General features: G+C 43.5%; 1 protein-coding gene across 4 annotated transcripts in view; it reads left to right on the top strand.

The window, feature by feature from the left end:
* Positions 1 to 14,308, top strand: part of GALK2 (galactokinase 2) — a 70,201-nt gene that overhangs the window by 33,057 nt on the left and 22,836 nt on the right. For all 4 annotated transcript variants that reach the window (XR_014162900.1, XM_081888655.1, XM_081888656.1 and 1 more), the window contains 2 exons: positions 4,795 to 4,893; positions 7,470 to 7,622. Coding sequence is in view for 3 of the 4 variants with exons in the window: in XM_081888655.1 (XP_081744781.1) it covers positions 4,795 to 4,893; positions 7,470 to 7,622 (252 nt within the window). In the remaining variant the exon portion in view is untranslated. The remainder of the gene's footprint in view (positions 1 to 4,794; positions 4,894 to 7,469; positions 7,623 to 14,308) is intronic.

Raw genomic sequence — 14,308 nt, 5'->3', positions numbered from 1 at the left:
TTTGAAATGGTGCAGTCCCATGAAGGATTTTGTTTTATTTTATTCTGTTTTCAGCCTTCAGCTTTCATTTTGTTTTTTAAAAACGGCTTCAGAAACTTTAGCTGAATGCTACAGCCAGATTATTGATCAGGACTTAGGTTTAGGGAGCATATGACTCACATTTTACAACTTCATTATCTACTGGTTCTGTTCCGAACCCAAATAAAAGTGGTGGTTATGTCTTGTAAAGCAGTAAATGGTTGGGGGCTGCCTGCCTTCTTGAATATAAACCTGCCCATGTTTTCAACTCTTTCCAAGAGGCCTTTCTCTCTACCCGACCAACATCAGAAATGTCTTTGGTGGAAACTTGAGAAGTTTTCTCAGTTACTTCATCAAGCTCTCCAGTTCCCTCCCTGTGGAGGCCTAACTAGCCTCCTCTCTGATGTCTTTCCACTGGGAGGTAAAGGCTATTTTTTATAGACAGAATTTTGCCCTGGTAAGCTGCTCTGATTTTTCCGTTGCTGATTTTAGTTAACTTTAACTGCCCACAGCTTAACGTTTTCCTGTTTATTGATCCTAAAAATAAATGAATCATTCCCATAGCTTTCATGTTCATGTCACACAGAAGACCGTAAAATTTTGCTCCCCCATCAAGCATTTTCAGAGCAGTCGTTAGCCATTTTACCATATACTCTGCTCACTGTTAACTGTGCCACCCTTAGAACAGAAATTGATATTTTGCTAAGGCCAAGGTTAGCACAAATACTTAACAGCTGAGTAAGCATGGCAATCTTTGCCCCTTGGTTATTCAACATGCAAATAGGTTTGAGACGAGAACTAGGATTGCCATCATGTAGCCCCCCCATGCAGCAAGTTTACTTGGCGGAAATGTCCAAATAAATTTGCATATTTAATGGGAAACAAATTTCACTGGGTCTATGCAACAATGGAGAGGGGAGGGGGGGAAATCCATTTTTAAAGCATTTAAGTAAGTAAAATGCTGCAACCTTTTATTATTACCTTTAAATATATGTAGAGGTGGAAGTAGAGCAGAAATCCTGATGCTGAAAATAGTAAAATAATGTGCCACGTCTCTCCAGTTACTAAAAAGGGATTAGAACTATGTAATTCACCATTAGTATTTTGAGTTTACCCCCAAAGAGCATTCAAGTAAGAACAGTCACCTTTTGTCTTTTTATTAAAAACATCTGTTTAATCTGGACCACCAATAACGGGCCTCCAGCTCCGCTTGGAAGTCTCCTGGAAGGTTTATTCACATCAAACTCTGTGCATATTTTCAAGTTTGTTAATCCCTTTTTGACAGCTCTGTCCTCTCAACTTGGAGTTTATGAGGGAATTTACATGGCTTAAGGAGCACTGTGAGTAGAGTCTTATCAGTTTTCACTGCATTTGCAAGCCATTCGCCCTGATTAGGGTTCTCTGAGCTCACATTTTACAGCTTCGTCTATTTCCAGTGCCTTTATGGAAACTGAACAAGTGGGCAGGCGTGCCCACATTCTTCGTTTCCAAATGCAATGAGTTACGGGCTTTATCTCACAGCCATGCCCTGGTTAATGTCATTTCTTTGGTAATTATCTAAGCTTAAGGCCCCATGAAGCTGTGTAACCCTGCTGGAAGGAATACACACACACACACACTCTTCCCTCTCCTTTCTGCCCCCCCCCCCCATGCTTGTGCTCCCGTTACCCTATACTTAGAACAGGGTCCCCTCCAGATGTTGTGGGGCTACAACTTCCCAAACGTGGGTCTCCAGCCGTTTTGGACTACAGATTCTATCATCTCTTGCCAGCAGTGCTCAGGAATGATGGGAATTGTAGTCCAGTTTGGCAAACACTGGGCTACAACTCCCATCATTGCTGACCATGTGTCAGGGACTGGCTGGATGACGAGGAGTGGTGGGAGGCACCAGCCAGGGAGTCTCCAAGGGAACCCCAGAGGAGGAAGGCTCAGAGCCAGGGGATTGGTGGTGGGAAACTGAGGAGAGGTCAGAGGGAGAGGGTTGGGAGGAGGGGCTGGATGCTGAATGGGCAACAGGGTTTAGTGAGCAGGGAGAGCCGGTGACAGGGAGCAGTTCAGACTCCGAGGCTGAAGCAGAGGAGTGGGGTCAAGAGGCTACAGAAGAATTCGGGGAGTCTCCCTTTCTTGCTGCAACAAGCTCCCCTCCCCCTGGTCTCCAAGAATGCACATAATAATGAGGGCAGAACAGAGGGCAGAGGTGCGCAGATGCAGTTTGAGACTGCTTAGGAAACATCCAGGAGAGGAGACCTAGAAAGGGTAGAAGAAGGCAGGGACTTTCAGTTCTGGCAACTGCTCGATAGGGGCAATACAGTGGTACCTCAGGTTACAGACGCTTCAGGTTACAGACGCTTCAGGTTACAGACTCTGCTAACCCAGAAACAGTACCTTGGGTTGAGAACTTTGCTTCAGGATGAGAACAGAAATCATGCTCTGGCGGCGGCAGCGGGAGGCCCCATTAGCTAAAGTGGTGCTTCAGGTTAAGAACAGTTTCAGGTTAAGAACGGACCTTTGGAACGAATTAAGTACTTAACCCAAGGTACCACTGTACCTGCTGGGAAGTGTTGCTGAGTTGTATGGCATTTCCTTGAATAAAGAGTTAACTTCACTGACAATGGAGCCCTGCTTCTTTCATGCTGACCTGCAGCAGTGTAGCTAGTGGCTCAGGTGCCTGGTACAGCATGCGTGTCCCTCAGCCGGGGGCGGGGTGAGCTGCATGAAGCCTCTCCACTGCTTCCCCCTCAGCTGTGGGGCAGCTGAGGGAGAGGCGGTGGGCAGACGCAAGCCCCACGCTGCTGTTTCAGGCAGCGCAGAGCCTGCAGGTGCCCAAGCCAAAACGTCACTCCCAGGAGAGACGCGTGGCTCAGGAACGGTGCAAACTCTGCGGTAAGTGCCAGCCCCCGCGCTGTGGCGCCCAGTGCCAGCCGCATTTCATTACGTTTCTTGACTGAACTAAAAAGTTTCGTGAGCCCATTAAAAAAAACAACTCCTATTTTTGTCACCCCCCTCAGTGATGACACCCGGGGTGGTCCGCATCCACCGCACTCCCCTTCCTCTGCCACTGCTGACCTGCACCTGTCTCCAGCCCTGACACCATGTTTCTGAGGCTAATACAAGTTTAGCTATGTATATCTGAGTGGCACAAGCATTTCAGTGGTCTTGTTGTCTCCCTGGCGATCTGATGTAAGATCAGTAGACTTTGGATATTTGTTGGAGTGTTTAAGCTGGGGGTGGGCAATGTGGTGCCCTCCAGATGTTGTTGGACAACCACTCCAATCATCCCTGACTATGGCTAACTATGATACAGTTTCAGGGTCCTATATAGGTCCTACATAAGGCACCAAAGAGACAACCTGTTGGATGCCAGCTTATCTCCTCTTGATAGCAGTATCCTTCTGTGTGCTTCCAATGCACTCTCCAAATATTGTTGGAATCCCATTTTGTATCAGCCCCAGCCAGCATGGCCAGTGGTCAGGGATGATGGAAGTTATAATCCAGAAACATCTGTAAGGCCACTGGACCTGCATCTATACTCTAAGGACACCTAATGAAACAATGACACTAGGAATTTATTGGGCTACAGCTGCATCTCATAACCTCCATCCTACTCTAGAAATATTTGAGGTGGACCTAAAGGTATACCTGTATGGATGTCTCATGTACCTAAAGGAAGTGTCTAAAGGAAGTACAGAAATTAGGAGGTGTACCTGGAGATGTGAGGATTGGTGGGACCAGGAACCTAACCTGGGAATCTTAGGGTGTAAAGCTGGGATCCAGTTTTGTGAACTATTGTGGTCTTCAGGTGCAGACACTTTCAAGGTTGGCAATATTGGCCCTGCGTTTGGCAAGCAGTAATATGCTCTTGGATTGGCCAAGGTTGACATAAATTGACTACTTCTTTAAAAAAAAAAATTTGGTTTTTCAGATTAAAGTTTTACAGTCAGTTATCCAAAATACAACATAAAATCAAGATTCCAAAGAATCTCCTGGACTTCCCTGCTCCCCTTTGTGGGTCCTATTGTTAATCATTTCTTCCTGCATCTTTTATAATAATCCAAATCTTTTACATCTCCATTATGCCCAAAATTCAACATTAAACTACAAGTGTTATTCCAATCCTGCTAACGATTTTAGCTGTTTACAATGGTTTTTAAGATAAATTATAAATTCCCCCCACTCCTTATTAACATTTTGGTCTTCCTGATTTCTGATTCTTCCGGTCATTTTTGCCATTTGACCAAATTGACCACTTTTCTTTGTCTGGTCAATGAAGCAGACTCTTCTGCTTGCTGTTATCTTCACCCTCAAGTTCCCATGCTACGTCATTGATATCAGCTACCCAGAGTTGGGGAATATATTATCCAAGTTGAAAATTGGGTACAGTTACCCATAGATAGCTCCAGCCTAGAGTAAGTGAAGAGAAGCAAAAAAGCAGCACCTTTTAAAGCAGACAGCTTTGAAAACCATACTGTCTTTGTGAGCATGCCAGAGGCAGAGCAATCCTGGTGCATATCAGAGGAGAAGTTTACAATTAGCAGTAAAAAATATGGAACGCTTCATCTGAGGGATAGCAGGGAGAAGGAGACCTAAGTATAGACTGACTGATACCAATGTAGAGATGGAGTGGCTTGGTATCAAATGTTTAGTCAACTGGTATGGAATGTGTGGGAAACTATAAAGACCTCAAAGGCATATCAACACCCCCTGCCATTAGTTCAATTGTAAAGAATGTATGAGGGAACATCCTTGGTTTGTGTGCTGAGTTCTGTTTTTCCTCAGGTGGAGCTGGCTGAACTCTGCAGCAAGAGTGAACGCTACATTGGCACAGAAGGAGGAGGCATGGACCAATCCATCTGCTTTCTTGCGGAAAAGGGAACTGTACGTACTGTCTGAGCACGAACTCAGTAGCCATTGTGTTACAACACAAGAAAGGGCTTTTGTTAACTGTGCTGATGAATGACACACAAATGGTGGATCCAGGGCTAACTCCACAAGTCAGGGATGTATTCACACACACGCGCGCGAGGTAGGGAGGGCAATCAACTTGGATGGCTTTAAAATAAGTTTAGACAAATTCATGAAGAATAGGTCCATCTGTGGCTACTAACCCTGATGGCTAACTTTCTGCTTCCATTGTCAGAGGCAATATGCTTCTAAATTCCAGTTGTTGGAAACTGCAGGAAGGGAGAGGGCTGTTGTGTTCAGGTCCTTCTTGCAGACTTCCCATGGGCATCTGACTGGCTACTGTGAGAACAGAATGCTGAACAGAATAGGCCTTTGGCCTGATCCTGCGGGGCTCTTCTTTATGTCATTATGAATACAGTGGTACTTTGGGTTACATACGCTTCAGGTTACAGACACTTCAGGTTAAAGACTCCGCTAACCCAGAAGTAGTACCTCAGGTTAAGAACTTTACTTCAGGATGAGAACAGAAATCTCGTGGCTGCAGCAGCAGGAGGCCCCATTAGCTAAAGTGGTACCTCAGATTAAGAACAGTTTCAGGTTAAGAACAGACCTCCAGAACAAATTAAGTTTTTAACCCGAGGTTTTTAACCCGAGGGATTGGTAATCCCTTCCAATCGGGGTTCAGGCCTCATCATGGGACCGAAACTGCCTTGGTCGCACTGGTTGATGATCTCCGGCGAGCTAGGGACAAAGGTGAGAGTTGTTTCCTAGTTCTGCTGGATCTCTCAGCGGCCTTTGATAGAATCGACCATAACATCCTTCTGGACCGTCTAGAGGGGTTGGGAGCTGGGGGCACTGTTATACAGTGGTTTCGCTCCTTCCTCCTGGGCCGTGTTCAGAAAGTGGTGGGGGGGGATGAGTGTTCAGAACCTTGGGCCCTCACTTGTGGGGTACCTCAGGGTTCCGTCCTCTCCCCCATGCTTTTTAACATGTATATGAAGCCGCTGGGAGAGATCATCAGGGGGTTTGGACTGGGTGTCCATCAATATGCAGATGATACCCAGCTCTACCTCTCTTTCAAATCAGAACCAGTGAAGGCGGTGAAGGTCCTGTGTGAGTGCCTGGAGGCGGTTGGAGGATGGATGGCGGCTAATGGATTGAAGCTGAATCCTGACAAGACAGAAGTACTGTTTTTGGGGGACAGGGGGAGGGCTGGTGTGGAGGACTCCCTGGTCCTGAATAGGGTAACTGTGCCCCTGAAGGACCAGGTGCGTAGCCTGGGAGTCATTTTGGACTCACAGCTGTCCATGGAGGCGCAGGTCAATTCTGTATCCAGGGCAGCTGTCTACCAACTCCACCTGGTACGCAGGCTGAGACCCTACCTGCCCGCGGACTGTCTCGCCAGAGTGGTGCAGGCTCTAGTTATCTCCCGCTTGGACTACTGCAATGCGCTCTACGTGGGGCTACCTTTGAAGGTGACTCGGAAACTACAGCTAATCCAAAATGCGGCAGCTAGACTGGTGACTGGGGGCGGCCGCCGAGACCACATAACACCGGTCCTGAAAGACCTACATTGGCTCCCAGTACGTTTCCGAGCACAATTCAAAGTGTTGGTGTTGACCTTTAAAGCCCTAAACGGCCTCGGCCCAGTATACCTGAAGGAGCGTCTCCACCCCCATCGTTCTGCCCGGACGCTGAGGTCCGGCGCCGAGGTCCTTCTGGCGGTTCCCTCATTGCGAGAAGCAAAGCTACAGGGAACCAGGCAGAGGGCCTTTTCGGTAGTGGCGCCCGCCCTGTGGAACGCCCTCCCATCAGATGTCAAAACGATAAACAACTACTTGACATTCAGAAGACATCTTAAGGCAGCCTTGTTCAGGGAAGTTTTTAATGTATGATATTTTAGTGTTTCCTGGTTTCTATGGAAGCCGCCCAGAGTGGCTGGGGAAACACAGCCAGATGGGCAGGGTACAAATAATAAATTATTATTATTATTATTATTATTACCACTTTACATACCTGCACAAGGAAGCATGCTATCAATACAGAGAGATGTAATGTTAAAGTGTGGCACATCTGTTACTTATAACAACATTTGTTGTTTCCTTTCGGAAAAGTAATCATACCTTGGTTAAAAATTAGGGCAGCTGCCAGGGGCAAGGCAAAATTTCTCCCAGGGCCAGGGCTGACCTTTGGTCAGCTAGAGTTATTAACTCTTTAAAAAAATTGATCTCATTGAAAGATAACTATTAAAAATGCACCTCCAAATTAAAAAGGGGTTCAGGTTTGATAAGAAGAAGGAGGAGGAGGAGGAAGATGAGGAGCTTATTATTTATACCCCGGCCCAGCAACATATAAAAACATAATAATATGTCAAACATAAAAAACTTAACTTGATTGTCTTTTTCCTGCTGGTTTATGCCCACTGCTCTAAATGTGGGGGGGGGGGGGGAGAGAGAGTCTGCAGGTAAATGATGTGTGATTTATTCATAACTGTTGTGCTGCCTACTAGTCAAAATAACTCTCTACTATTTATTTTTTTCTTTCCATAGGCCAAGCTGATAGAGTTCAATCCCCTTAGGGCTACTGATGTGAGGCTTCCAGAGGGAGTAGCTTTCCTTATTGCCAACAGTTGCGTTGAAATGAACAAGGCAGCGACTTCTCATTTTAATATTAGGGTGATGGAGTGTCGTCTGGCTGCAAAGGTATTGCATGGCTTTCATCAAACCCTAATGAAACCATCATCCAAATATGTGCTGGCTGCAACTCTTTCCACTCTACCAGTTGTTGCTTTATTTTAACACCAGGTCAGGTGCTGCCTCAAAGGGCATGTTTATCTCTTCAGGGTCTGGATTCAGGCCATATATACATGACGGATGGAAGAGGGGGATGGAATTTAGCCCTTAATGTGTGTGTTTCCATTTGGGTAGCATAGCACTAAAAAGGAGTCTGCCCAGGAAGGGCAAAATAAATTATCTTTGTCAAAGCTGATCTCACTTAATGAGAGATCGCAGTCTAATCCCAGGAATATAAAACAAAATGCTTTAATAGCAATGTATTCACTCTTAAAACAAGGAAAGGAAATGGAAATACATACATTTAAATTCATGAAATAGCATTCCATTTATTTGTATCTTATTGAAGATTGGATTTTATGCACCTGGTAAGCTGTAGAAAGTAGCACTCTCCTCAAGCTTGGGTTCAAATAATTCCATGCGTTTCATCCAAAGCAACCACTTTACCAAATACACAAGTTACAGCGAGCCATACTCAGAGAATTACAGTTACCAACACACACACACACACACCACAAACACATTTTCCTGTGATGAAATGTGGTATACAAATTTATAAAAATAAATAAATAAATAAATAAATAAATAAATAATACACTCAGTTTATTGTTGAGTGAGTCATCAAGTTATAAACTTACTTAATGACAAGGTGACCTTCATAGACTTTGCTCCTTGAGAATCATCTTACATGTCTGTGGTCCAGTTCAGGCATAACACTAAGCCATTGTTTAGAGCAAATGCCACTTTGCTCAGTTCAGGTATCATGGGGAAATGTGGTTTAATTCTAATGTTAAAGCTTTCAAACTCCTTGTGCTCTCCAAGAAGAACGAGAACAAGCCTTGATCCCATAACATTAATTATGATTGGTTAAAACAAACTGGGATCGAATCTTGGTTTGATATCCTAGTTTGTTAACTGGTCACCTTCACAACAGATAAGAGTAGTTCAATCTGGGGAGAAGGGCAGGATGTCTAACGGTTGATTTATAGCAACCTCACCAAACTACAATCCCCAGGATTCTTTTAGGGAAGCCAGAATAGTTTAGCTATGAAACTGATGTATCCTAGGCCTGTGATTCCCTCTTCCCTCTCTCTCAATCGGCCTGCAGCGTGATTGTGCTAACCAAAGAGAAGAGCCAGAAAAGAAGAGCATATCTTGGCAGCTGAGAATTCGTTGGAAGAGATTGTAGATCATTAACTGCCAGGAAATGCCTTGTGTTAGATTCACTGTTCTTGACAGCAGTGCAATAGGGAGATTTTCCCCCCGTTTCTTTTTAAAATCCACGTTATATTTTGACATTTCATATGGGTGCATATTGTCCCACTCAAGCTTCCTTTAAGGTTATTGATGAGAGCTACTAGAAGCCCTTTGTGATGCACCCGTTGCTGGGCTGTACCATTTGAGACAGGGGAGGAATTCAAATATCTGAATGCCTCCTCCACACGAAGTACATCTCACATATCCTAAATAGCATGTTAGAGAGAAAGTTATAGGCTTGCTAAGTTGTTGTTTTTTTAATGTGTGAGGATGTGAAGCATTCAAACATTCAGTCCCGCATATGCAGCCTAAAATGATGCAGCCCAAGAACAGATAACATCACATGTGGCTTTCACCGATCTATTTTAGCTTTAAGTGGAATGCATTACAATTGGAAATTGCAATGCTGCCCACAGTTTATGGGGAGCAAACTGGTGACTTCCAAGGCTGAAGTCAGGAGTCATTAGACCAGATGTTCCACTGGTTGGGTCTGTCTAGTTTTGCTAGGAAACCTGTCCGTTTACAGCCTTCTACGGGAGATGACTGGCACAACATTTGTGTTGGCTTCTGTGGTTCCTTTAAGTTACAAAGCGTAGGATTCTGCATTGTGAGGACATTGCTGTAACTATAATTTATTATTATATATAGAGGTTTTTGTCCCCTTAAAAGCTCAGGATGGTTCTTGCCTTGGCACATGAAAGTACCTGGAACCTGTGTTCATCATGTGTAGTCATTCTTCATGTCTTGAGGGTGGCAACACAACATCAGGTCTTCTCAGTGGTGGCTCCCCAGCTGCGGAAGACTCCCTAGAGTGTTGTGCCTAGTGCCATCACTGTCCACCTTTGGGTGCCGGGTGAAGATGCACAGGCAGTTAGCTCTTAGTTGGCATTCATCTTTTAGTTTGTTTTGTGATGTATTTTAAATTTGGCATTGCGTGCTTTTTTAAACAAGTTGTAAATTGCTTTGAGACTTTTTTTAGTACATGAAATAGACGAAAGAAAGAAAGAAAGAAAGAAAGAAAGAAAGAAAGAAAGAAAGAAAGAAAGATTATAATCATAATTTTATCTTTAGAGCAATTCTGTGAGGTTAGAGACTGTGACTACCCCAAGTCACGTAATGAGCTCCATCACTGGGGATCTGAGCCCAGATTTTCATTCAGGATTCTAACCCCCTTTTAACACATTGGCTGTCAACTTAGCTGCTCTTCAGTTTGACATTAAGATCACTAGGGATATTCAGAAACATTGACACTACATTAAAACCCCCGAAACACATCACTTTAAAAACAACCCTCTGCATATGCTTGAGAGGGACAATTTTAATAGAATGCTAAACTCTTTAAAATGTTTGGCAAGGATGTGCTGTCTTGGGTCCCTAGAAAAACCAACAGATGTTAGAGAAATATAATCACTGTAACTGGGATGCACGAAAGAATTGTTTTTAGTATCACTGACAAGATGAGTAAAAACAAGGTCCCTTTAATGCTTTGGCATGAATTAATGCCTGAATATGTGTTCACTATAATGTCTGAAAATGACTCTGATTTAAATAGTAGCAGACCCATGTGATAAGAACTATAAACCTTGCAAAGTACACTAGATGGCACCAAAAATAGTTCATAAAAAACAACAACACCTACATGAAGGGAATTAAAACAGGAAAAAAGGCAAGCTAAAATTGAAAAAAGCAATAGGAGGAAAGCAACAACTTTAACAGAACTTTCCTTCTCAGTAATTTTCTCTCTCAAATGTATTGTTTTATTAAGAGATTTCCAGTACAAGGACTCCTTCTGCTAGTGAAATGAAAGCCAGGTGCAACCACAACATTGAACCCCAGTCATGGCCTCTCCCAAAAAACATCATTCACCCAAGTGTGGTTGTTGTTCCTTCCACTGTTTATTTTATTGGCTGTGGAGTTTAGAGCCCAAAACTGCAAATATGGTTGTGTGTGTAGGTAGATCCAGGTAGGGAGAAGTCCTTGAAATACTGGGGTCCTCTTGATGTACAGAAGTCTTTATAGGCTAAAAACCAGCACTAGGAATTGAGTCAGTAAACTAACTGGTACCCACTGCAGTTGTGGCAGAATTGGTGTTACATGCTTAGATCGTAGATCCTGAGGAGAGTGGAAAGTAGAGCAGAAGCAGGCACACGGTGGTCGCCTTCACTACTCCCCCACCCCAAATAAAATCCTTCCTACACGGGCTTGTGCATTGAAGAGGATTCTCGAGAGCTTTTTAGGGCACATACTCAGTTCATGCAGGGCATTGACTAGGTCTGTTGGGCATCACTGTCAGCCCAGAAGCACCAAGAGGATGCTAGAATATGATATGATTAGTAGCTGTGGGCAAAGATGCTCTCCCTTGAAGTCTGTCCGCTATTACTCATCATTGAGGACATTGATGGGAGAGTGCTTTTAACCTCCTGTTCTATTTGTCACCTGTTGTCTTGTTTATCACTATAGCCTTATGAGGCTTTGCCCTCGGGTGGGAAAAATATTGCATCGGGGAAAGGGAGATGGGAGTCAACAGACACTCAAGAAGGAGCAAGTGTGATAACTCACAAAAAGCATGCACGGGTTCACAGTCATTTGCACAGAGTATATATTCCCCTTCTAGTTCCCTCTTCTTTCTCCTCCCTCTGGAGTCCTGCCCCATGTGTGTAACCCTGAGCATGTACAGAAAGCTCCTGTCTTGGGACTCTTCCCAGGAAAGGGTGGGGGGGTGAGAAGCCAAGGGGCCAAGGAGCGCTGGTGGTTCAGCATGTCCAAGATGTTGCAACTGAATGAGATAAAAGTCAGTTCTCAGGCCTGCTCTGACAGAGTCTGTTCATTAGCTTTTTGAAGCCTTCTTGTACTGATAAAAGTAACGGTTTGCCCTTGCCACAGCATCTTGTGAGAAAAGCAGAGAAGAGCAGAGAAAAGCTGTTCTGGATTTTTAGACGACAAGGAATTTTGGACAGTTTTGAGGCCTGGTTGGGAGGGGTGACTTCGGGCCTAGGTGGGGTCACCTGTCCTCACCTCCTTCAATCACCACTGTGATAAAGGAATGAACCCTTTTTAGAAACCTCCAACCTTTTTGTTGAAATTATAGGGGTGATTTCTCTTTTCACTCCGCATGTTAAGGAAGGACATTGCCCATCTGAAGCTTTTATATTTATTTCTTCATGGCTTCCTTGTTCTCAACTAGGCTGCACTTGTTCTCAACTAGGCTGAATATATGAAGTGTGACAGCCCAATTGGGCTACTTTAGAGTGGATCTGAATGCACTTTTATCAATGTAATCTAGGACTGGGAGCAGACCGCATTCTTCGCTTGAAAAAGACTCGAACCTCCTATTAAAATTTGCCCTGACAAAAAAAGCTCCTTCATTTAGACACAGTTGTGGTTGAGAATATGTTTCTTCTTAAGATAAAGTCATAATTAAAAATCCTGAAACAAACAAATAAAGGACCCCTCAGGACATTTGCAATGAAAGGTTTCATCACTGACAATATTTTTGCACCCTTGTCTTCAGGGAAAGTAACCACAATCACTGCTCCAGTCTAGCAAGCGCTGGACCACAGCCAGAATTTAATATGACCCAGGGCTCACCAAGACTTCACTCCACATCTTGCTTTCAGTGCCAGTAAATGCCTTTGACCATCTACAGTCTTTCATTGCCACTGAATAACCACAATTAACCCCCATACATCTGAAATCTAGGCCAGATGGTCTTCAGGGCAGGTTTGAGGCCTAGTTTTTTTCTTTCCTTCCCCAGATTAGAAACTAAGCCCTGATAATGACCCCTTCACCATATGTATGTTTATGTCATTTCTCATTATTGGAATCCTTATATCATTTATATTTTTATCTCCTCAGTGGTGTGGTGTGCTGGCAAAATGCCCTCTGCTTTTGCACAGGTGTAGAGAGAGTGCTGTAAGATGAGCAAGGGGAGTGGGTCTGGAAATCTGTGGGGATTCATTTTTGGGGGGGGAGGGGGTAAAGTTTTTATTATTATTTCATTTTATAATGTATATGAAAAAGAACAACAAAAATTTAAAAATGAAGAAAAAAAACCTGTAAAATAGGCACATAGAATGAGTAGTTGCACATAAAATAACAAAGTCCAAGTGAAGACTATTAATTTTATCAGAATATCAAGATTTGCCAGACTTGTGATGCGGGTTGTCTTGAAAAGGATGGTTCCATTTTTACGTTATGAAAGAATGTCAGATCATATAAAAAGTGTCTGGAGGTTCTAGTCCTTGTCAAAATCCCAAATTATGCATGATTTTCTCCATTATAGCTGTATTCCAATGAATGGTACCAAGCATCAAATGTAAGATTTTGGACTGTTTCCACTGAGTTGCAATTACTATTTGCGCTGCCAAGATCATATATAAGATGAATACTTTTGACAACATTGCTTTTATAAAAAATATTCACTAACATTAATTTTGGACAACAAACAATAGTTTCTTTAGTAATATTTATCATTTCTGTCATGGGGATTCATTTAAGGCAGGACACTGTAGGGGTTACCTCAATAACATGCTTTCAGTGCTAGGGACTGGTCTGGGAATATGAGAATACTGAAAATGGTGCCTCTGAACATGCCCAGAGTGCATTAAAATTTCCTCATTTTTGAATATTCACCCCTAGGCTAAGATGATATTTCCTCCCTCCACAGATACTTCTTTCTGTCTCTCTTATGTCAGTATTTGCCTTTGTACGCTTGCTGCCTAAAAATGTTCTAAATATTTGATCTCCCCTATGTTTTAGTTGCTATACCCAAAATTGTGCAAAAAGGGGGGGGGAATTAACAAGCAGAAGACCTATTCATTTGCTTCATCTGCATAAATTTACATTTTAAGGAAATTGAAGTGATTGATTTTAGTGCTGCTCATTTTCTACAAAAGGAGGGTGTTAGGGCTAAAAATCTGTCTGGGAATGATGCCTCCCTCTGTACATGGAATTCTTCTGAATCTTAGATGAACATATGAAACATCGTTATTCTGCATCAGACCACCAGTCTATCTAGCCTGGTGTCATCTGATCTCCAGGGCTGCTCTCCAAGGTTTCAGGTGGCAGGGAGCAGGGTGCCTTTCCCATCACCTGATCACTTGGGCTGGATGAACCTGCAACCTTATACGTGCAAAGAATGTGATCTGTCACTGAGCTGTGATTCCCTCCCCCTTGGTGCATGAGGTCTGGTTATGATTTTCTACAGTAGTGCACATGCTCAGAGCCACACACATTAGTTCACATATTCTGGGCTGTAGAATTTTCACTGAAAATACATCCCAGTGAAGTGGTCATCAGACCTTTCATCTCTCTTTTCAGAGTGCTTTTCTGTTCCCCAC

This window comes from Podarcis melisellensis (assembly GCF_964234715.1).
Source record: "Podarcis melisellensis genome assembly, chromosome: 14".
Classification (NCBI taxonomy): domain Eukaryota; kingdom Metazoa; phylum Chordata; class Lepidosauria; order Squamata; family Lacertidae; genus Podarcis; species Podarcis melisellensis.
Note: the sequence above shows the minus strand (reverse complement) of the source record. Positions and strands in the feature narration are given on the sequence as shown.